The sequence below is a fragment of the Gallus gallus genome, chromosome 25 (genome assembly GCF_016699485.2).
Source record: "Gallus gallus isolate bGalGal1 chromosome 25, bGalGal1.mat.broiler.GRCg7b, whole genome shotgun sequence".
In the NCBI taxonomy this organism is placed as follows: Eukaryota; Metazoa; Chordata; class Aves; order Galliformes; family Phasianidae; genus Gallus; species Gallus gallus.
The window spans coordinates 1,897,696-1,920,225 of NC_052556.1; the positions used below are offsets into that span (position 1 = coordinate 1,897,696).

The 22,530-nt window shown below is 57.2% G+C and overlaps 1 protein-coding gene, 1 long non-coding RNA gene and 2 other non-coding genes across 20 annotated transcripts; 3 read left to right on the plus strand and 1 right to left on the minus strand.

Moving 5' to 3' along the window:
• Positions 1 to 45: 45 nt before the first annotated feature.
• Positions 46 to 22,393, plus strand: UBAP2L (ubiquitin associated protein 2 like). Of its 17 annotated transcripts, XR_006932131.1 has the most exons (30): positions 46 to 73; positions 2,657 to 2,786; positions 3,177 to 3,254; positions 3,632 to 3,742; positions 4,979 to 5,147; positions 5,404 to 5,499; positions 6,124 to 6,169; positions 6,418 to 6,530; positions 7,032 to 7,106; positions 9,953 to 10,005; positions 10,695 to 10,780; positions 11,159 to 11,330; positions 11,680 to 11,881; positions 12,804 to 13,081; positions 13,230 to 13,402; positions 14,049 to 14,238; positions 14,687 to 14,741; positions 15,204 to 15,378; positions 15,760 to 15,832; positions 16,384 to 16,579; positions 16,677 to 16,765; positions 17,353 to 17,406; positions 17,948 to 18,029; positions 18,979 to 19,196; positions 19,282 to 19,387; positions 20,141 to 20,208; positions 20,515 to 20,712; positions 20,872 to 20,957; positions 21,152 to 21,202; positions 21,560 to 22,393. XR_006932131.1 is itself a non-coding variant. In XM_046904036.1 (29 exons), exons 2-29 carry the CDS (start codon positions 2,697 to 2,699, stop codon positions 21,653 to 21,655), a joined length of 3,405 nt encoding a protein of 1,134 aa, XP_046759992.1. In that variant the 5' UTR covers positions 46 to 321; positions 2,657 to 2,696; the 3' UTR covers positions 21,656 to 22,393. The 17 variants fall into 17 exon arrangements, 16 of the variants coding, with proteins under 16 accessions (XP_046759992.1, XP_046759993.1, XP_015154074.1 ...); XM_046904036.1 differs by lacking the exon at positions 20,872 to 20,957 and having other exon boundaries at positions 46 to 321; positions 21,140 to 21,202; XM_046904037.1 differs by lacking the exon at positions 20,872 to 20,957 and having other exon boundaries at positions 46 to 321; positions 7,032 to 7,049; positions 21,140 to 21,202.
• On the minus strand, positions 1,301 to 5,063 carry LOC121107582. The gene is made up of 2 exons (XR_005841824.2): positions 4,813 to 5,063; positions 1,301 to 2,239 (listed from the first exon to the last, which is right to left on the minus strand). It is a non-coding gene; the product is annotated as an uncharacterized LOC121107582 (long non-coding RNA).
• MIR3536 (microRNA 3536) lies at positions 13,466 to 13,543 on the plus strand. The gene has a single exon (NR_035350.1). It is a non-coding gene; the product is annotated as a microRNA 3536 (primary transcript).
• Positions 17,723 to 17,856, plus strand: LOC112530314. Its single transcript, XR_003071865.2, has one exon. It is a non-coding gene; the product is annotated as a small nucleolar RNA SNORA58 (small nucleolar RNA).
• Positions 22,394 to 22,530: the final 137 nt, after the last annotated feature.

Below are 22,530 nucleotides of genomic sequence, written 5' to 3' on the forward strand. Positions count from 1 at the left end.
TGGCCCCGCCCCCGCCCGCGTCACGTGATGGGGGCGGGCGCCGCTGGGCAGTGTCAGTGTGGTGGAGACTCAGGTAAAGTTGGTGCGCGGCGGCGGCGGCTCCGCTCCCTCCGCGCGGCCCTCCCGACCCCGCCCCGCGGCCTTTATCCCTTTTCTTTCCTCCGGGCGCCTCTCGGCCCGCGCGGCCGCGCTCCTCCCGGCCCGGCCTCGCCGCCCCGGGGCGGCCCCTCGCTGCCCGCCGGGCCCCGCTCCCCGCCGGGCGCCGCGCGGCCTAGTGGGCCGGGCCCAGCCGCGGGCTGGCGTAGCGCGCGGCCGCCGCAGGTGAGGGCGGGCGGGCGGGCGGGCGGGGGCGGCCGCCGCGTCGGGCGGGGAATGGCGGCCGCGGCCATGAGGGCGGAAGCGGCCCGGCCTGGCGCCGCGCTGCCGGGGGGAGGCGGAGGGGCCCGGGCCGGGCCCTCCCCGCGGGGCCGCCCCCATTGTGCGCCGCGGCTTCGGACCGCGGGCCGCGGGTCCCTCCGGGGCCGTCCCCGCGCCCGCGACGGGCCGCGCCGCGGCCGGGCGGATCCCCGCGGCCTGGGGCGGCGGGCAGCGGGGAGCACAAAGGGCTCGGAGGCGCGGCCCCGCCGTGCGCCCGCGGAGCCGCCCGGGGCTGAGCGCCGCGGGGTTCCCCGTCCCGCTGCGGGGATCCGCACCGCACACGCGCGGGGTTCGCTCCGCGGGAGGTCGGAGCTGCGCGTACCGCGCCGCGGGGCTCGCGGTGCCCACCGCCGTAGGGAGACCCCCCCCCTTCCCCCACTCTGTGCGTTCATCTCCGTGGTCCTTTCCCTTTGGAACTTTGCAGCCTTTTTTCCGTGCTAGCGAAGCTTTGCAGGAGGGGGGCGGAGGTGCCGCTTTTCTTCCCTCGCAGATAAGGGAAACTGAGGCTGGGGCGTGCTGGGGCTCGCCTGGCATCACCCGGGAGCAGCGGCCGTGAGCACAGAGCCCCGTCCTGCATTGTAACTCCCCTGAATCCCCAATAAAGTGAACCGTTGCGCTCTGTCTCTGTATCACCTCTCTTCTTAGAGGCTCCGTGCAGCCCAGGGCTCGGCTCTGCGGGACGCGGTTTGATGGGGAAGGCGGTTCATTGCAGCCCCTTTAATGCAGGATCCCATAACCCGGAGCTGCGGCGCTCCTTTCCCTTAAACCCCGTCCACCCCCTTGTCCTGGAGGTTGCCCATCTGAGCGCCGTTTCTCTGGGCTTTGCTCGGGAGTTTGCTTTGTTTGGCCGCCGTCGCCCGTTTTTACTGCAGCTGCACACGTGTGGTTTTGTTTTCCTTCTTAAAGCAAAACAAAAGGAGATGAAAGGGTTGAGAAATCCACCCCGAACCCGTTGTGAAGCGCATCGTTACACGCGTGGGGACGGTTTGGGTGCCGGGATAGGGAAGGTTTGCATTGAAATGTTGCCCCTGAGCTGTGCTGAAGTTACAGGTGGAGGAGTGGAGTTGGAGCGGAGCTGATGTGTGCTCAGCTGACGGTCTCTGCAGGACGGTGCTTCTGGTAGAATTACTTCTTTGGTGGCTTTCTTTGTGCACATAATGATTGAAGGGTCCCCAAAACGCAGCGGGGCCGAGCAGAGCTGCCAAACTATACCCAACTCCTGCAGAAAGGTTGGGGGCAGAGCACTGCCAGAGCCGTGCCCTGTTGGAACTGCAGGTGAAGTGACTGCAAACACACAGCATCGCTTCCCCGGGGCCGCAGTGCTGCTGGATTGGTCGGATGCGACGATTTGGTTGCGTGTGAGATCTTTAGGATGGGAAGAGACGGAGCGTTGGGGAGTGGAGATGAGCCCTATGGGGAGGGAGCGCTGCGTGGCTGCCGTGCGGTGCCCTCAGACTGTGGTTCTGCAACAGCTCTGCTGCTCGGAGGTGGCGCAGTGTTGGTGAAGCCGGAGCTCTATAAGCACAGAACTCTCCTTAAGTTGCCACGAGGCGCCCCAAAGGGTGAACCTGACAGCTGCTGAGGGTCCCTGTGGTGGGCAGCCCCCCCAGCAGGGCGCTGCCATCCACTGCTGCCACTGTGCTGGCTGTTGGTGTTGGATTCTTCCCCCCCATGTGCAGTGGCAGGCTGCTGATCCTCACTGAGCTCCAGCACTTCCGCAGCCTCCTTGCTGTTATCCCACGTTGGCGTTGAGTTCTTTCCATTTTCCGGGTGGCTCTTTAATCTAGAATGCTCGGTAGAAGAAAACCTAACGTCCCCAGACCTGCAGGATAATTGAAATAAGGAGGAAAAAAAACCCGCGGTTGTTTCTATATGGGTGATGTATTAAAGGGGTGATACCCCGCAGACGGAGCTGCAGCAGCACCTGTAACTGGAGGGCACTGCTCCCCTGTGGTCTGAAGGCACAAAAGGAGGAGAGCAGTTGGGAGCTTTTGGGAGCCTCGGAGGCTCTGGGATGTCCCACTCTGCTGCCGTATGGCTTTGTGAAACGTTGTGTGCTCTGTGGGGGGGGTTCTGTGCCAGGTCAGCCCTTCCCAGGGGTATTTCCCCCCCCGGGATGCAGTGTGGGGTTGTGGATGTGGGTCTGTGCTGGTGTCTCATTCCGTGTCGGTGCCGCCGTGCGTTGCCAGTTTCTAACAGCCTGTTCTCTCTTCTCCCCCCCCCCTCCGCCCCACCGCAGACTTCTACCTTGTAAATACTGTTATTTGTATATACTGTAAATGATGACATCGGTGGGCACTAACCGAGCCCGGGGGAGCTGGGAGCAGACACAGACACAGAGCCAGACACAGCACAAGCAGCGGCCGCAGGTAAGGGCAGCGTCCTTGGCAACCAAGCTGGGTGCAGGCGGAGCCCTGGCACGGGAGCCGGGCTGTCCCATGGTGCTGCTGCACCGTGCGTGCTTCCAGCCCATCGGCCCCTGTTGGCTTCTCACAAACAACCCAGAGCCACCTGCAGTTTGTCTCTGTGTTTTGGTGGTGGTGAGGCGGCCGTAGGTGACGCGGGACGCCTGGTGGTGTTCCTACGTGCTTTGCCTGCTTTGCTTTCCGGAGCCTTCCTCCTCCCAGAGCTCCATTTTGTACCTCTTTCCATCTCATCTACTCCTTCCCGGTGCGGTCTGGAAGCAGCGTGGCCTTTGGGAGCCGAGCTGATGCGCTCCATGCTAACCACCCTCTCTTTTGATGCCCCCATCTCTTTAGGCCACTGCGGAACAGATTCGACTTGCACAGATGATTTCGGACCACAACGACGCTGACTTTGAGGAGAAGGTGAAACAAGTGAGTGTGAGAGGGGAGGACGGTGGCAGAGGGCCGTGCTGCTCTGCCGTCCTGCTGTGCCCTGTGCTGCTGTGGCTCTCCCGGGCCCACTGAGTGCAGCCCCAGAGCAGAAGGAGCAGCAGCATCCCGAGGCGAGGAGCTCATAGGCTACGCCACGGTGGGACTCAGTGACTCAGAAACTGCCACCCTCGCTGCTGGGGATTTGCTGCTCGTTTGGGGGCACCGCTAAGCTGGGAAGCCGGCAGGGCTGCCAAAGGCTGGCATTTCTATGTGGGATTTCTGTTTTGGGATTCAGCGTGCTTGCCTCTGAGATCCACGTGGATGTCGGTGCTTTCTGGGCGTGAAACGCACTGATTTTGGGGTTCTCTTCTTTACAGCTGATTGACATCACAGGGAAGAACCAGGATGAGTGTGTGATTGCTCTGCACGACTGCAATGGGGATGTTAACAGAGCCATCAATGTGCTGCTGGAGGGCAATCCGGACACGGTAGGGTTGGGTGCTGTGAATGTGGTGAGGCCAAATTCAGCCACCACATATTTGGGGATGAAACATACAGTAAAGTCTCGATAATGAGAGCCAGAATGAGTTAGGAGTTGTATGGGTAGCGTGAGAAGTATGGTTTACCTCCTGGCTCCTTAATGCTGCTCTGAATGGCTGCAGAAAGCAGGAGCATGGCCAACAGGACGGAGGGCAAAACACAGTGAAGGCTTCACTCCCTGCTCCTTCTCAATGGGGAGTTCTGTGTCTCTGGCTCAGCAGCCCCCATTCTGGGGGTCTTCTCACCACTTTTGTGCCGGTATTGTTTTGTGTTGAGTTGGGTTTGGCTGCTGCCCCTCCTACAGGTGCTGTTGCTTCGTGATGTCACACATTTACCCCCCTTTTTCCCTCCCTCTTACTGAGCCATGAGCACAGGTGGATGCATTGGGCAGTGCTGCGTTCTGTCTTAGCACGGCTGCCTCTCATTGCTGGGTGCTTTGCTCCTGCTGGGTTCACTGTCGCACACAGGAAGGTTCTTGCTTTGCCTTCAGTGAGCCCTTCCCATTGAGCGTGGAGCAAAACTGCTGTTGGAAAAACCTTCTAGAAGGAGGGATGAGCTGAACGTGCTGTGTTGGGGTCTGGGAGCTGCTCCTGGTCTGGGTTCAGCTGGTGTGGTGCTGATAAGGGATCTCCTGATAAGGGACGGACCTGTGAAGGGCTCACGTGCTCTCATGCTGATGGAGACAGCTCAGCTCCTGAGCTCATAACTCAGTGTCCCCTATTCCAAACAGTGCAGGAGCTGTTGTGATCTTCACCTCTGAGCCAAGTACCCATGATGGGGCATCGGAAGCCCTTTGGTTTGGAGGCACTTTGTGTTTCCAAGGGGTTGAAACGGGATGATCACTGTGGTCCTTCTCAACCCAGGCTATGGGTCCTAATGGCACCCTACTGGTCCTTATGGCACCCTATGGGTTCTCTGGTCTGGTGGTTGGTGACCCTGCACACAGCAGGGGGTTGAAACGAGATGGTCATTGTGGTCCTTTTCAACCCAGTCCAACAATTCTATGAGTTGGGGTCACCTGTGGACAAATTCTGATCTTCTCCTTGTCGTCCCATGGTTGGGGAGGGGGGTTTGGGTTTTGAGAGAGCACCCCACCCTGAAACAATGACCGCGGAGCGTTCTGGAACGTTAACTTGGTTGTTCTGAGACTCAGCTTAACTGCTTTCCCTTTTACAAACCTCCAGCATTCCTGGGAGATGGTCGGGAAGAAAAAAGGCGTCTCGGGACAGAAGGACAGCGGACAGACAGAACCCAGTGAGGAGAGCAAAGAGAACCGGGAGAGAGATCGGGACTTCAGCAGGCGACGTGGAGGGCCGCCGCGGCGGGGCCGGGGTGCCAGCCGTGGCAGAGAGTGTATGCACCCCCTTCCTTTCCTTACACCATCACATCCTGATGTGCTGAGCACTCTGTGCTGGGGGAAATCACCCTCGTGTGGCAGCCTGTGTGGCGCTGCCCTGTCTGAGACGCATCCTTGGGTGATGCTCTCCTTTGTTAGAAGCTTTAGGGGTGACGGAGTGCTCGGTCCCCTGCACAGCCCCCGCGTTCAGCACTTGAGCTGCTGTGCTCTCTGATGGTCTTCATGCGGTCCTTGTGTTGTTCTGTCTTTCAGTTCGGGGCCAGGAGAACGGGCTGGATGGTGGGAAGAGTGGAGGCTCTTCTGGAAGAGGCACAGAGAGAGGGAGACGGGGACGCGGCCGGGGCCGAGGTACGCAGGGGGGGCTGTGGGCACGGGGAGGAGTGGTGAGGTCTGGAGCTCTCTTAAGAGGGAGGCTGCCAAACTGGTAAATTAGAGCTTGGTTTTTCCATTCTGACACTTAAACTCAGTGCCTGCGTGTTGCTGTAAGCGTGCTAGGAGCAGTAAGGAGTTCTCACGTCCCAGGGGAGCTGAGCGTGGCTTTCCTGTGCAGGGGTGCCCGTCTGCAGGCTGCTTGTTAGCAGCAGGATCTGGATCTTCCCCATTCCTGCCCGTGTGTTTCTGAGCACCGTGCAAACCCTTGGCTTGGGTTTCAGTGCTAAGCAGCAGAAATTCATTCTCCTGCAAAACCTGTGCGGCTCAGGAGTCGTTGCTGAGGACGCACACTGCGGAAATGAGAACCTGGGGTTCAGTGTTCCAGCTTTTGCCAGCTGGAAACCTCATGCAAACCTGGCATCACGCACGGCTGATGGCGCTGCCAGCCAGCTGAGGTCATTCGTGTACATACAAAGACACTGCTGGAAACCCCATCAGCTCAGGGGGATCCTCAGTGCTTTCGTATTCTGGGCATCAGAACTCCATATGTTGCCGGGATGTTTCTTTTCCCTGTGATGCAGCACTGTGTGTGTCTTACAGGTGGCTCTGGAAGGCGGGGTGGAAGATTCTCTGCCCAAGGCATGGGGTAAGTCTTACTGCTATAAACCGCAGCAAAAGTCACATCTTGGGGCGTGAATGCTACCCTTTGCCTCAATCTTTTATTGTTTGTTACATTAATAAAACAAAAGCTGCATCACACCGGACTTTGGGAGGGCTGATGCAGCTGAAGCATCACTGTGAGGCAGAGCTGTGTTGTGACAATCTCTTAGCCGTGTTACATACATCAATGGTGCAGGGAAAGAGATTGAAACCTTTCCTATTCCTGTCTGACAGAACTTTCAACCCAGCTGACTACGCTGAGCCAACCAGCACGGATGAGAGCTATGGGAATAGCAACACCAACACGTGGAACAACACGGGCAGCTTCGAGCCGGACGATGGCACAAGTAAGTGGGCCACACTCATCTGATGTGCGTTATCTTTCCTTTGAGATAAACCTTCAGCTTGTAGTTCTAATTGCAAAGGCCACCTCACGCCAACTGTTAAGGTAACAGTGGAAACCCAGAGCTGGATGTGCCATCACAGACCTGGGAGCGCTTACCTCACCTTTGCGTCCCGTGCTGCCCCTCAGGAAAAGCCTTTAACAAACACCTGCAGGTCCTCCATGTGTTCAGTGCACCCCCTGAGAACGTTGCTCTGAGCTCAGGTGTTGTCTCACTGTTGGTTTTTTGGGGGTGTTTCCCCTTTCACGGCCGTTTCACTCGGGCTGCTGTGGGGTGACGCTTCGGCACGGAGCATTGCCAGGTTTGGTTGCAGTGCCTTTGGGTGTCTCCTTAACAAAACATCCACAGATCCGGCGTCGCCGATGCACGTGGGGGCAGCGAGATGGCTTCACCAGAGTCAAAATTCACTGGTTGTCTTTTTTCTTTTCTTTTCTTTTGTTTCAGGACTTGATTTCATTGGGGGTGAGGGCTCAAATTATCCCCGAAAATTTGACTCTGCTCCTGGTACGATACATCCAGGTGCACCGACTGCCCCGGATCCCTTTACTTTTATAGCTCTTTTTCCAACCAACTTTGAAATATCTGTGGATATGTCGTTCTCCTCTCTTAATTTGTTCACTTTAACGAGTTTTGATGCTTGTTCTGACCGTGCTTTTACTAATGCTGACACCTCGAATGTAAACTGGGAGAGGTTTAACCCTTTCCTCGTGGGTCCGTGGAGTTCAGGTGCTGCTCTCAGCACCCACAGCAGTGCTGCGTCCCCAGCGCTGTGACAGAGCCCTCCAGGAGCACAGGGCAGCTCAGCCCCAGCACTGCATGGTCCTGCGCTGCTCCCACACCTCTGCAGCAGTCGCCCTGCTGCCTTTTGCACGGGTTCAGAATGCTGCTGCAAGGGTGCTCAGCTCTGCTCGGCTGCCTCAGTGCTTTCCCTCTGCTTACGGCTGGCCCTTGGTGAGCGTTGTTTGAGGGCTGCTTTGGCACGCTGCTCTGCCACGCTGCTTTTCCCTTGAGCAGAGCTGCCCTGTGGGTGGTGTGTGCTTTGAGATGAGCAGGGTGCTGCTCAGTGCCTGGTCATAGAATCCTAGAATGGCCTGGGTTGAAAAGGACCACAGTGATCACCTAGTTTCAGCCCCCCCCTGCTATGTGCAGGGTCGCCAACCACCACACCAGGCTGTCCAGAGCCACATCCAGCCTGGCTTTGAATGCCTCCAAGTCAGATCAGTCCTCTCATGCTTATCTCATGCCTTCTTGAAGCCAAGAGAGACCCATGGGCTGCTCCGCTTTGCCTTATTAAGGCTGCTGGGTGTCCACAAGAAGGCCCCAAACATGGGATGCTCGTCCAGCTCCTCAGACGTGGTCCTGCTGGTGTGGGTGTCAAAGCAGATGCTCCTAGCAGTGCTGCAGCCATTCCTGAGCTCACAGCCCCTTGGGGGACTTGCTGCTTTGCTCTTGGAGTCATGGGAGGAAAGGGAGCTGCTGGGGCTCGGAGTGCTTCTGTTGTTCTGAAGCACCTCCAGGTCTGCCCCCCAGGTTAACCATTAACTGCCCCCAGCACGTGGCTGCTGGCTGTGCCACTCCTGTGCCTTTGTCTGCATTCACTCTGCTTTGAGTTGTGGGGCAGTTGGGGGGTCGATCCTCCAACCATTTGGGGTGGCTGCAGGTGGGGTCTGTGCTGCTCACCTCCCAGCTTAGAATGAGAGATCTCTTTGGGAAGAGCCTGGAGGTCACAGTGGGATCTCTTGTTTTCCAGCAGTGTTTGCTGCAAACCCACGAGTGCACTGAGCAGCTGCTTTGCATTGGGGCATATCAGCTCTCTGCTAAACTACTTGACCCCCCCTGTGCTGCAAGGCAGGGCAGTGGAGTTCTGCCTAAAAAAACCCCAAAAGATAACACTGATATTTGCAAACCGCTATTGATTTTCCTCTCCTTTTCCTGCTTTGAGCTCAAGGGAGGGCAGCTGCTCCTTGAAGGCCTTCTGTGCAGGGCTGAATTCCTTTCTGAGTTCCTTGCTGCTTTGCTTTTTGTCTTATTTCCCCCCAAAATGTGCAAAAAGCAGAGCCCTGTGCTGCATTGCTTGCTGCACTGGGAAACTCTCTATGGTGAGGTGGGTGTGAGCAGCACAAAGCTCAGCTCCCCACCACCCCACTGCGCTCTGTGCTGATTGCTGAGCCCCTCCTGCTGCCTCAGTCCAAGGAGGAATGGGCTGTGTGCCCTGAGGCTCCCAGCAGCCAGGGGAGCTGTGTTCTGTCCACGTCTGTATCTCTAAATCAAACTTAAAACCAATCCAGGAAGGTTTCTTGGATCACTTCAGTGCTCGTTTGGTGCTCTGAACTCCCCACCGGTAGACAAGCGGTTATATTTTGGCCTCGTGACTGAGACGTGAATGGGAAAACCAGTGTTCTTCCCCGAAAATCCAAGAGCCTGACCTGTCTTACAGAAGGACGTGCCATCCCTCGTTCCCCACGTGCTGTCTGTGTGCCATCAGGGGCTCTCAGCTGCTGAAGGGGGCTGATGGCAGTCCTGTCCCTGAGTACCCCCAGGGTTAACCCCTCTCAGCTGCAGTGCTCTGCCCTGGGCACAGCAGTGGGCAGTTTGGCACAGGATCTGTGGGCAGTGGAAAGTGCTCCCACTCAGTCCAAATTCTGAGTTGCCTGACGGGTTTGGGATCCCCCGTGTAAAATTCAGCATATGGAGCTGAACTTGTGGCTGCTTGGGACTGAACACGCAGGAGATGCAACCGGGCAAAGCTTTGCCCTTCTGTAAATCTTGCCCTCTTGCAAGTTATGCTGTAATGGATTGTGTCTGAAATCTCATGCTTTGCTCCCTGATGCTTTAAGCTGCTGGCTTTGGCCGTTTCTCTGAAATTGGCCCATTTTCCTTTCCCTGAACACACGCTTTGGTGCAGTGAGGGGCAGTTCAACGCTTTGCGGGGGGAGGAAAGCAAGCTGAGCCCCAGAATGGGTCTGTTGCTCTGTGCTTTGGGAGGCCGAAGCCTGGTGGGGATCCCTACCTGGAGGAGCTCTGTCAGAGCTGCTGGGATCACAGCTGCTTGTGGGTGCTGCTGCAGGAGGGGGTCAGGAGAAGGGGCAGAGGGGCTCCTCGCTGAGCTCTGGGATCCATTGGGTGCTGGGCTGTGTGTGCTGCCCTCCCCGCTGGCCCGGGGTCCCTTTGGTTCCGCTTAGCCTCACCATCATGGGAACCTGCCCCTAAGTTTGGGGTTGGGGTCAGCTGCTTTGACTTCTGGTTGGCAAATAAGGTCCTCTCAGCTGCTTGCCAAGCCCCCCCCCCCCCCCCCCAGTGCTTCCCTGGCTCTCGGTAGAGCTTTGCCGTGCGCCTGACTTGTCTGCCTTCTGTTGCCCCTGCAGGTGCATGGAGGGCTGCGACGGAGGAGTGGGGCACGGAGGACTGGAATGAAGATGTAGGTACCCTCCAACCCTTCCCTGCACGTCTGCCTGCTGGCAGCTGCCGTCCTATCCGTGCACAGCAAGAAAAGCAGCACGGATTGCTCCTCTGCAAACTGCAGGCTGAGCCCAGGGTGGGCTCCCAGCGCCGGGAGCTGTGATGAATGAGTAAACGTTGTTGTATCTGAGATGCAGAACTCGGGCAGCCTCTGTGTTCCATCAGGTCTCTGCTGGAGGAGAGGCTTCAGAGCCTTTTTGCCTTCAGCCTCTGTAGTCTCTCAGCAGTTCCTCACTGCTGTGATTGTTTTTAGACTCCTGCAGCTTATCTGCTGGCACCTCCTCAGCTCAGATGGCACCTGTGGCCGAGCCCAGAGCCTCATTAAACTCTCCTTTTATTTGCTTTTGACAAGCATTATTTTCTCTCCCCCAGTGTGAGGAGATCCCTTGCTCTCTGATCCCATCGCTCCGGTGATTGCTGGAAGCCAAACCATCGGTCCAAAGCTTTTTCCCTTTGGCTTTTCCAGCAGCGTTTGCACCCACCTGTGTGGTGGCATTTACAAATCAGTGCTGCACACCATCAGTGCAAAGCAGCTGAAATCCCGGAGTTGTTGGTGGCTGTTTGTCTCCAACACCTTTGTGTTTCCATGTGCAATCCTGACGTGCTGGTCTGACTCGGGATTCTTTTTCCCCCTCTTTTCTCTTTCAGCTGTCTGAGACAAAGATCTTCACTGCATCCAATGTGTCTTCAGTGCCTCTGCCTACAGAGAACGTGACAATCACAGCCGGACAGAGGTGATGGCTCAGGGCCTGACATGCAACCAGGGGCACATGAAGCCCAGCCCAGCCCAGCCTTAGCCCTGCCAGCTAGATAGAAACAGCAGCTCTGAATAAGCTAACGCAGACTGAAACGTAGAGGTTGAGTAAGGAGGTTTGGGGCCCACGTTCTGGCTTGGTTCTTCGCTGGTTCTTCAGATTTTGGGACGTTTTGAAGTGTGGGTTCTCTGAATGTAGATAGGATGCTGCCAGGCTGTGTCCCTTTGAGGCTGCTGATGTCGGCTGTGTGAAGTTGTGCAGATTTTGTTGGGTGTGTGAGATAAGAATTGTGGGGTTGGAGGTAGAACTGCTGTTGCTCCTGCTCACCTCAGTGGGCTCTCTTCTTTCTTCATCCAGAATCGACCTTGCAGTGCTGCTAGGAAAGACACCCTCTTCCATGGAGAATGAGTCAACAAACCTGGAGTCCTCCCAGGCCCCCTCCTTGGCACAGCCTCTGGTGTTCAGCAATTCCAAGCAGAGTGCCATATCCCAACCGGCCTCTGGGAACTCCTTCTCTCACCACAGCATGGTAAGGGGACAGCACTTCTACGAGCAGTGCTTGGAAAGTTGCTTGGATGTTCTGTGTGTTTGGGCGAGGTGGGAAATACCAGCCTGGCACCTCTGCAGTCCTCTGGGATGACTCGCCGGTCGGCTGTAGATAGAGACAAAGATCCCATTGCTTAATGAGAAATGCTCGGGGTTATTCTTGCCCTCTTGCCCTTGTCAGGCTTGAAAATGGAACGGTGTGAGGTGTGGGATGACAGGGATGAGCTCTCCCTGGTGGTGAGGAGCAGCAGGGTGTTGAGAGCCACCTGTCCTGAGCCAAACTCCCAGACGGAGGAGATGCTGACATTGTTGTTTCCGTGCTGCAATTGCAGGTGAGCATGCTGGGCAAAGGGTTTGGAGACGTCGGGGAGGCCAAAGGCAGCAGCACCACGGGCTCTCAGTTCCTGGAGCAGTTCAAGACAGCCCAGGCTCTGGCCCAGCTGGCAGCTCAGCACAGCCAGCCAGGCAGCAGCACCGCCGCCTCCTCCTGGGACATGGGATCGGCCACGCAGACCTCATCCCTCGTGCAGTACGGTAAGGGAAGCGGCTCTGCAGAGTTGTGTGAGGATCAGATCTTAAAGCAGTTCGACCCTTTGCCCCTCAGGTTCACAACCGAGCTGAGTTCAGCTGGAGGGATGTCAGGCACCTTTACTGCTAGGCATAGGGCTGTGTAACGGGAGCTCTGCCAGCAGGCACCTGCATTGAATGCTTCTGAACACAAACACTTGTCAGTGCCACCTCACTGCTGACCTGATGGATCTTTCAAAGGAATGTGATTCTGGTGGCTGTTTGATGCCAAGAAGTAACTCTACCTCCGGGCTGGCACGAAGGAGTAAAGGCTGATTAGGAGAAGCTCCTGCTTCTTAGATGAGATGCCGAGCCCCGCTGCAGCTGAGCGTCGTGCGCTTTGTTTCTTGCTGTAGTGAAATGGCTCTGGTTCAAATCTAAGCTGAATTAAAAATTGAGCCCTGTCCTGGCTGCAGTCGGTGTTGGCAGCTCCTGGTCTCTCCAGACAAGGAGCCACAGAGGAGAGCGTCGGGCAGAACAGGAGTTGTGTATTAATACACTGCAGTTGTGCAGGGCTGGGGGTGGGCAGCAGCGTTGCTCGTGGGGGAAGGAGCAGGCAGTGGGCACAGGAGGGGAAGGAAGCAGCACCAAACCTGCGCCAGGCAGGCGTGCAATGCCTCCCCATGCAGGAGGGTGGAGGAGTTCTGCTTTCTGAGCTTGCTTTGTCCCGTGGAGATGGTGAAACGAACTCGGGGAAGAGGGGCTTAAGAGCCTCAGTATGATGCTGGTGAAAGCACAGCTATTGACCACCATTGGAAAGCGTGGAGGTGGGAGTGGGGATGCAGGGATTCTCAGCTCCCTGATATTCCGAGGCCACAGCAAGCAGTGCATGCAGCCCTCTACTTCTCAAGGAACAAATCCTAATGCGATGCTTTCTCCTCTCTGGCAGATCTCAAGAACCCCGCAGACTCCTCTGTGCACAGTCCCTTTGCCAAGAGGCAGGCCTTCACGTCCACTTCCACGATGATAGAGGTGTTCATGCAGGAGAAGCAGCCTGTGGTGACCGCCTCCACCACCGTGCCGGCGCCGCCGTCTTCGCCGCTGCCCAGCAAAGCCAACCCCGTTCCCCAAATGTCCCCGGGCTCCTCAGACAACCAGTCCTCCAGTCCCCAGCCTGCCCAGCAGAAGCTGAAGCAGCAAAAGAAGAAAGCATCGTTAACATCAAAGGTGCAGGGCCTTCCTGGGGTCAGATTGCCTGGATTTGGGGGCAGGTGGGGGTGATGGAGGAGGGTTCGGCCTTGGGGATGCTAACGGCGTTTTGCGTGCTGCTCTTGGGGGAGTGATTGAGCATCTCTGTTCTCCCCTTGCCTTGCAGATTCCTGCGCTGGCGGTGGAGATGCCTGGCTCAGCAGATATCTCAGGGTTAAACCTGCAGTTTGGGGCGTTGCAGTTTGGTTCGGAGCCTGTTCTCGCCGAGTACGAATCGACGCCCACGACGAGCGCTGCTGTTAGCCAACCTCAGAGCAGCCTGTACACCAGCACTGCTAGGTGAGCACCCTGGGGGAGGACAACGGGGCATCCCAGCTTCAGGAGCTCACCTGCAGGCTTGTAGCTATGCTGCATACGAGTAGACCCTTTCTGACTCTGCCTGTAGTCGTAAAGGGGGGACAATGTATGCAACAGCAAAGCACGAGTTGCCAGCGGGCTGTTCTGGGCAGCTCTGTGACTGATCGGCCTCTGGTGCTTGTACAGAAAGCAAATGTTTCCTGCTGCAGTTAGTTCTGCTGGAAATCCTGCAGGGGAATCCCCAGCATGGCTGCTCAGTGCTCCTGGTGAGGGGGATTTGTGCTTCCCTGGCGTGGGGGCGTGGGGCAGTTTGTGTATCTACGGGCAGGGATAGAATGCTGCCGATCCCATTTTCTCTTGGCTGGGTGGTCCCTTGAGTGCTGGGACCTGAGTGGTGACAGCTTGTGGCACTCAGAGCAGAGCAGTGTGAGGTGGGGCTGCAGCTCGGAGCAGCTCCTTCCTGGGTTTGCTTCTGTGCTTGGTTGGTTTGGCTGCTCTGTGTGCCCCCTCTGTGGTCCCCGGGGCTCTTTTCCCTGAAGGTTTGAAATGGAGAGCCTGCAGTTTGTGTCAGCAGCTTTTACAGCAGGGCTGGAAGGAGGAATACGACCTTTTTTGTTGTTCTTTGCAGTGAATCTTCATCCACGATTTCGTCCAATCAAAGCCAGGAGTCTGGTTACCAGAGCGGCACAATACAGACAGCAACATTTACCTCCCAGAACAGCGCTCAGGGACCACTGTATGAACAGAGATCCACCCAGACGAGGCGATACCCAAATTCCATCTCCTCCTCGCCCCAGAAAGACCTAACCCAGGCCAAGGTAGGAAGACAGCTTCGCTCACCCTTTGTGCTGACTAAGTGTGGTGTGTGAAATGCTGCCTCAGGGGGAGCAGAGTGCTCAGGCAAGCATTTCTGTGTGACTCCAACTTACCCACGTGGTTTGTGGCCTCACTGAGCTCCTGCTGGCTGTATCAGAGCCCTCAGTTTGTTGCTCACCTGGGACTGGGCCAGCGGGGTTAACAGTGGTCGAGTTGATTGCTGGCCACGCTTCATGTCACAGATGAACCCTGCTGCAGGGTGACATCCAGGCTGAGCCTTGAGTTTGATCCTAAAGGTTTGATTCTTGCACGTCGCACAGATACAGTAACATCCACTTGGGTAGCATGCCTCTTTCACATCTGAGGGAGGGAGGGTGGGCAGGGGACGATCCTGGGTTGCTTCTGGGAATGGGCAGCTGCAGTGCTTAACACTTTGCTTTTCTTCCTCAGAATGGTTTCAGTTCCGTACAACCCACGCCATTACAAAGCACGCAGGCTGTTGAAGGTAAGAGTCTGGCAGTGCTGTGGGTGTCCTGAGCCACTCAAACTGCTTTTGGATTCTTTGCTTTGGATGAACAGCTTCATCTGGGCTAACGGCAAGGCCTTTTTGTGCTGGACTAATTGTTGCTATGTGTGCTATTTGCGTACCTTGAAACGTTCAGCTTTCTGCTGGTGGTTCCACAACATCATTTATGAGTCACTCGTAATACCTTCACCCTGATTACAATAATTTACCCTGTGAGAGGTGCCTCATTTGTAGGGCTTGAAGCTCTTTGCAATGACCCTGTGGTGGTGGTTTTGGGCCAAAGTGAGATGTAGAACACAATGGTGCTCACAAGGCTGGCAGCAGCAAGGGAAGCCCCAGCTCTCCCTGCACCTCTAAACAAACCCTGACTGCTCCTCAGTGCTACACTGCCCTCCAGGAGCTGCTGGAAGCTGCCTCTAACCCAAAGCTCCCTGTCCACAGGTGCTACCGGCCCCGCAGTGAAGTCTGATTCCCCCTCTGCTCCCAGCATGGCGCCTCTCAATGACGGTGTGTCTGCGGCGTCGCTGCTGAGCACAGCTAGCCAGCACTCGACGGCTCTGAGCAGCCTGAGCCACAGCGAGGAGCTGCCCAGCACCACCGCCGCCCAGCTCAGCAGGTGAGCCCAGGGAAACAGAGATCTAGCAGGCAGAAAGCCCCTCGTGTGGGGGGGAGAGGCGTGGAGATGGTCAGTCCTACCCAAAGGTGCCTCCCTGGGGAGGTGGGGGTCCGTCTGGAGCTGCTTGGCTATTGCAGCCCCAGCAGCAAACATGTAGATATCCAGAGTTAGATGAGAGGAGGGGCTGTGCTGTGGCAGTTCCTTCCTCTCAGGAAGCAGACAAGCCCTTTCCTTCAGGGTAGTGCAGGCCTTGTGGGTTTCTTGGCATGTGCTCTGGGGATGAACTTCTTCGCTTCAGTTAAATGGGAAGGGGATCTGGCCTGGTGCTGCCAGCAGAGGCTCTCACACCTTGGCTTAACAACCCTTCTCCTCTTTCTGCAGTACGTTACCCACCCAGCAGAACAGTCTGTCCTCATCCACATCCTCTGGGCGAACATCAACTTCAACTCTTCTGGTGAGTCTGGGTCTGCTGGAGCACTGCACCCCTCTTTTTCCACCCACGCGCCTCTGGCTGAAGGCTGTTGACCCCCCCCCACCCACATCAGACATAACAGCAGCTTCACTCAAGCCTGAAGTAGTTGTTAGAAAACGCCCCAGAGCTGCAACCAGGTGTGAGAGCAAACTCCCAGCTGATGGAGTGGCACCATTCAAACACACTGCTGGAGCTCCTGCAGCTGAGCTCTGTGCTGTTGTCTTCTGCAGCAGAATAAACCTCCCTGCTGCAAGCGTGGTGTTCAGCCCTGCTGCTCCCAGCAGGCACATGCTGGGACACAGCTGCCCGAGTTTGGAGGCGTTCTGGGTTGGCTGCTCTCAGATCTCTGGGCTGAAGCCAGATGCAGAGCAGGTTTCCTCGTAGCCTGCAGCAGCCGGGTTCACTGCAGGCTCTTGGGAGTGTGTGTGTGTGTGTGTGTGCGTGTGCAGACAGAGCAGTGCAGTGCTTTGCATCAGCTGCACCCTGCAATATATCTGCAGCCCGGTCCCGTAACTCTTCCTTTCCTTCCCCAGCACACAAGTGTGGAGAGTGAAGCCAGCCTCCATTCTTCTGCTAGCACTTTCTCCACCTCCTCCAGCACGGTGTCGGCTGCCCCGCCAGTCGTAAGCGTTTCATCCAGCCTCAGCAGCGTCAGCAGCCTGGGCCTCAGCCTCAGCAGTAACTCCACGGTGACAGCCTCCACTCGCAGCTCCGTGGCCACGACATCAGGTATGCTTCCCCTGATGCTGAACGGAGGGAGGCTCCAAGAAACGGTTTCTGCTGTTGGGCTTCACTGTGTGACGTTCCCTTTCTTGACCTTTTGCAGGAAAAGCCCCTCCCAACCTCCCCCCTGGAGTCCCACCGTTGTTGCCTAACCCGTACATCATGGCTCCAGGATTGCTACACGCTTACCCGGTGAGTGGCACCCCCAGCACTCTGTTGTGGCACTCTGTCCTTCCTGGCTCCGTCTTCAGCTGGCAGGGAGAGGTTGAACCTGGTTGACTGCATGGCCAAAAACCGATAGCGTCAGGACTGAAGGGTTTGGAGCTGCTGTTTTCCATCACAGCCTGTAGGGAAGCAGCCCTTTGGACGGAGGTTAATGAAAGTCTGGGGCTGTGTCGTCAGTGTAGTGTGACAAATGTCAAACGTAACAAGGGAAGCAGTGCCACGAAGTCTTGGGTGGTGTCACAGCTTTCTTCTGACGGTGAGGACGGGTTTGGGTGTTGCAGCTGCATCTGGAGGGGAACTGTTGGATGCCTCCGCAGTCTGAAGCAGTGCTGCCAGACGTTGGTGCTCTCTTCCTCCCAGCAGCTCAGAGAAGCTCTTGGCAGTGCCAGCCTTGCAGCAGCGACTGCTGGCTGCCTCATCCTTGATAACGGCCCGGGCCCTGATCTTCTGCTTCCAGCTTGATGTGACGTTAAGCTGAACGTCGGGTGTCAATGAGATAAATGACTTTATCTGCTCTGTGTCTCTGACATCACCTCCTGCTCTTTTTTTTCTAGCCACAGGTGTATGGATATGATGACCTGCAAATGCTCCAGACGAGATTCCCATTGGTGAGTGCTGAAGATGGGCAGCAGGCTGGGAAATGAAGGGTCCTCCCCTTTTTGGCAGGAGGGCAATGAATCACTCCTTTGCACTTTGGGCATCAACAGCAGTAGTTGTTGGTGCTGCTGTATCAGTGATGGTGGGGCTGAGGAGCTGCAGCAAGCAGAGCTGTTCTGTCCAGCAGTGGCGAGAGGAGCTGTTGTAGAGCTTACCTCTGATCCTGGAAAGAGGCAGGAACTGAATATTGGAGGGTGGTTTTGTTTAGCAAGTAGGACGCTGTCCCTCGTGCTGTGTGTGCAGTGGTGGGGAAGCACAGGCAGTTCAGTGCACACCAGTAGACCTTGTCTGGTTGTTCCCGTAGCCGGATGAGGGGGATGGTGCGTGCAAGAAAAACCTGGGGTTGTGCAGGCTGAGGTCAGCCTCAATGTGACTGATTGAACTGCCATACTCTGACACACCTGGTGCCTGGAATCCCTGCTTCTCCAAACGGGGCAGCTTTGCATCTTCAAACGGAGCTTATAAAACAACTTCTCCTTTCTTTTATTACAGGATTATTACAGCATCCCATTCCCTACCCCCACCACCCCACTGACTGGAAGAGATGGCAGCCTGAGCAGCAACCCGTACTCTGGTAGGGGAGCAGGGCACGGAGCAGCAGTTGCTCTGAACTTCTGTGTGCATAAGGAATTGTTGGTGTGGTGGATCTCTCCTTCTCCAGCATTGCTTCCCCCCTGCTTCAGCAGCAGCTCTTCTGTGCAGAAGTGCTTTGGCCCAGCGTGCTGGGGCTGAAATCCCAAGCTCAGAGTTCAGGACGGCTGCATGCATAATTTTGCCAACTTAACATTGGTGATAATTAATGGCTGTGGCTACCCCAGCCTTGCCTTTGAGCTGGGACAGCGCTGAGAAATTCACTGGCTTACTGTGTGAGCTCTGAATGGGGAGAGTGTTTGCACGGGAGAGCCAAGCAGGTGCTCCCAAAGAGGAGCAGAGGAGGGACTGCCTCAGCCTCACTGCCAGCGTGGGATGGGGAGAGGAAGCGATGCTTCTGAGTGCTCCCTGTGGGCTGCTGGACCTTCTGTGGCATTTGGGTCAGTGCCACCAGGCAAGAGAGAGGGAGGTGAGAGCTCAGCTTGTAGAAAGGGGCCATTCACACACCCTCAGCTGGAGGATGGTTGGCTCTGCTCCTCGGCGGGAGCTGTTTGCTGGTAGGATGGGGTGGAGGACGGTGGCCCCCAGCTGCTGTGTTTGGGGGGGGGGGGGGCTGTGTTTGGGGTGCTGATGGTGATGTGGAAGCACAGAGGGAGCCCAGGGCTTGCTGCAGCACCCAGCAGCTGATGGTGGGGTTTGTGCAGGCAGCACTCAGCGCGCCGCTCAGCTCCTCAGTCCTGCAGTGGTGGAGGGGCAGCCATAGGCAGAGCAGTTGTCACTTCACGCAGCTGCTGAGGGTTTCTGCTGTGCTGCTTCTGCTTTAGCAGAGGGGTTGGTTCGGTGCTGATGGCAACGCTGCATCACCTGCGGGCTGAGCTGACGTGCAGCAGTTGCTGTGTCCGTTGCTCAGCCCCCTTCCCTCTCTGCTGCAGGCGACTTAACAAAATTCGGCCGAGGCGACGCCTCCTCCCCTGCCCCTGCGACGACTTTGGCACAGCCTCAGCAGAGCCAGACCCAAACCCACCACACCACGCAGCAGACGTTCCTGAACCCAGCGCTGCCTCCTGGCTACAGTTACACCAGTCTGCCGTACTACACAGGGGTACCGGGGCTCCCCAGCACCTTCCAGTACGGGCCCGCCGTGTTCCCTGTGAGTTCCCCTGAGGGCAGGGCGTGGGCTTCGGCTCAGGAGGACGGCGCAGCCTCTTCTCACTCTGCCCCTCTCCTTTCCTTAGGTTGCTCCTACCTCTTCCAAGCAGCATGGTGTGAATGTCAGCGTCAACGCATCAGCAACCCCTTTCCAGCAGCCCAGTGGCTATGGCTCTCACGGATACAGTGCTGGTAAGAGACCTGCAGGAGCACTTTGCTCCTCAGCTGGGCTGGTTTTCTTTGGACAGGGCTTGTTGGCAACCCCACTGGCTGTGTGATGGCTCTGGGGCCTTCCCTCACTTCACCTCTGAATTTATTCCTTTACTGCCCGTATTGGTTGGTTGTTCCTGTTTGGCTCAGCGTGGTGTTCAGAGGAAAGAAGAGGAGACCTGTGGCAGCAAAGCTGCTGTGCATGCTTTGGGTCCCACTGCTCAGCATTGGGCTGGTTGTGAAGGGCCCGCTTTGGTTCTGCCTTGATGGCCTTTAGGTTCCAGCTGTACCTTTTCCCCCACTGCATCAGAGCCCTTTAGAGCTCCTTTTTTCTCTTTGCAATGATAGCTCAGCTCTGCAGCAGGTCGCCTGATGGAACTTACAAAGAAAGCAGTACTCGAGTTGGTCACCCTCCGGTGCCATTGCCTCTTTTGTGGCTGAGGAGCTCACAGCCCTTCCTGCTGGGGTTGATTTCATCTCCTGCCTGCAATTCAAGTTGCTCTTTTCTGGGCTTTTTGGGGAAAGGTGCATCTCCGGGTGGCACCAGCCCCCTGTATTTGTTTCTGGAAGCTTCCAGAAGCTGCAGTTATCCGCAGCAAGAGAACACGTGCTTGTCCAAGCACTCTGCAGCTCTGCTCCTTGGGTGATGTCTCAAAACCTCACCTGACTTCCAGGCCACTCTTTGACCCCCAGTGCTGGCTGCTGAGCCCTGACGCTCCTGTTTCCTTCTGCCAGGTGTATCTGTGACATCCAGTAACACAGGCGTGCCGGACATCTCGGGCTCTGTCTACTCCAAAACTCAGGTGGGTGCCGTGCTGGCTGTGTGCTGCTTTGCTGGGAAACAGGATGGGGAACGCGGCCTCCATCGTGAGGAGGGGTCTGTCCTTGGGGCAACTGGACAGGGAGAAGGGAAACGTTGCCCTTGCTGAATTGAAAGCAGCTCTGAGCCTGGGGAGGGTGGCGGTTGGAGCATCGCTCCCTTCTCTGCACCGGACCCCGTCTGCCTGGCCCATGATTTGCATGGGTGAGGGGCCGATGATTCGCACGGGTGAGGGATGTGGGGTTTTTCAGCCCAGCGCTCGGTCCTCACCCCGCTCTTCTCCCCCCAGCAATCCTTTGAGAAGCAGGGATTTCACACTGGAACCCCGGCAGCCTCCTTCAACCTGCCTTCAGCGCTGGGCAGCGGCGGCCCCATCAACCCCGCAACGGCAGCCGCGTACCCCCCGACCCCCTTCATGCACATCCTCACCCCGCATCAGCAGCCCCACTCGCAGATCCTCCACCACCACCTGCAGCAGGACGGGCAGGTAAGCAGCCCCCCCGACCCCCGGGGGTCTCCGTACCCCTCAATGGGGCATCTCTAGGGCTCTCGCTCCCCCCGGCCCCCCTTCCCCCCATCCCTCTCCCTCCCTCCCTCACGCCCCACATGCGGACACGCGGTGACACGCACATGCACATACACACAGGGCCGATGAGGACGAGGTGAGGAAGGCCCGGGGTGCGCTCCGCTGGGGGGTACTCGGCACAGCCCCTTGCTGCCGGGCTGTACCAGGTACGGTCGGGTAGTGCCCCTGCACGCAGACACGCCTGGTCCATCCTGACCTCCCGGTCCTCGGAGTGGCGGCTCCGCAGGCCGGCAGAACTCCTGCTCACAGCCACGACCCCGCCGTAGCTTGCAGGTCTAACCGTGGATTTCTATTGTCATAGTTTGTCCCTTTATTTTTACATATCCTGGTACTGCAACAGCTTCCATATTTGCAGATGATACTGTGCTGCCAACGCCAGCAGGAAGATCAGGTAATGAACCTCTCTGATGATAACGCATTGCACTCGCCCTGGGGTCTCTCCCCGCCCCTAAGGCCCCCCAGGCTCACGTAGCCCCCTCCTTCTCCCCGTGGCCCCGCCAGGCGAGGAGAGATGTCACCCGCAGTCAGGATGTGCACACACACACAGCCGCGCGCACAGACAACACACACTCCGTGCTCAACCCCTTCCCCCTCTCTCCCCCTCCCCGCCGCCCCCGGTGCCGAAGGGGGGTGGCCGGCGGGGACAGCGGTGTCACCCCAGCTGGGACCCCGGGGGGGGGGCGAGCTGAGCGCCCGCTCCCCCTGCTAACCCCCCCCTCCTCTGCTCTTTGCCCCCCCCTCCCCGCAGAGCGGCTCCGGGCAGCGCAGCCAAGGCAGCTCCATCCCCCAGAAGTCCCAGGCCAACAAGTCCGCCTACAACAGCTACAGTTGGGGCACCAACTGAGCGGGGCGGCCCCCACCCACCAACTGCTTCCGACGAGAACCCCACTAAGCGACGCCGACCGATATGGGAGGAGGAGGAGGAGGAGGAAAAGTACCCCCAGGGGCAGCGCCGGCTCCGGGCAGGGCAGGGCGGGCGGCTCCGCGTTGTCTGTTTTCAGCCACCTTTCCTGTTGTATGTAATATAGAATTTGTATTTTTTCTTTTTTTCTCCCCTCCCCGCCCCCCCCCTCCTTTCTCCTCTCTCTGCATTCAGATTCTGACCCGTTTGCCGTAGGGGCCTTTTTTGGTTTGTACTCCTTCCCCCCCCCCCCCTTTCATCCCCCCATCCCCGCTCCTCCCGCTGCCCCTCGGACCCAAAGGAGTGGAAGCTGCGCGCCGCCTACAGCAAACCCCTTATATTAGGAATAAGAGCAGTAATTGATATGAACAGCATTGTAAGATGAATTAGTTGAAGTGGTTTTTCTTTTTTTTTCTTTTTTTTTTTTTTTTTGTACCGTGTTCTAAATTTAATGGATAAATGTGTCTTGTATATAAAAACAAAAACCCCAACGCCGGCCCCGAGTCCTCATTTCCGCGCCTGCCCTGCCCCCCCCTTCCCCCCCCCATTGGGGCCCCCTCCTCCCTTTTACTTTTTGGCCTTTTTTTTGGTTTTATTTCGGTTTTTCTATGCAGTCCAGCTCCTGTATTTTTCAGTTCAGCTGCGGGCTCCTTCCTAAAGAGAATAAAGGTCACGAAGTGCTGTGTGGTATTGGAGTGCTTTGACCTGGGAGTGGTTCCCCCCCCACCTTTTCCCCACCACTTTTCCAGGGTTATTCCCCTCTTTGGGATCACTGTCACTCTCAGACCCCCTCCCCCCTCCCCCCCCCCCGTGCTCCC

Bases quoted from the DNA above. Each gene is read 5' to 3' on its own strand.
- UBAP2L (XM_046904036.1), top strand. From the start codon at position 2,697: ATGATGACATCGGTGGGCACTAACCGAGCCCGGGGGAGCTGGGAGCAG. The intron at 5,148-5,403 runs GTATGCACCCCC...TCTGTCTTTCAG, and splicing joins TGCCAGCCGTGGCAGAGAGT to TTCGGGGCCAGGAGAACGGG. The intron at 7,107-9,952 runs GTGCACCGACTG...TTGCCCCTGCAG, and splicing joins TCCTGGTACGATACATCCAG to GTGCATGGAGGGCTGCGACG.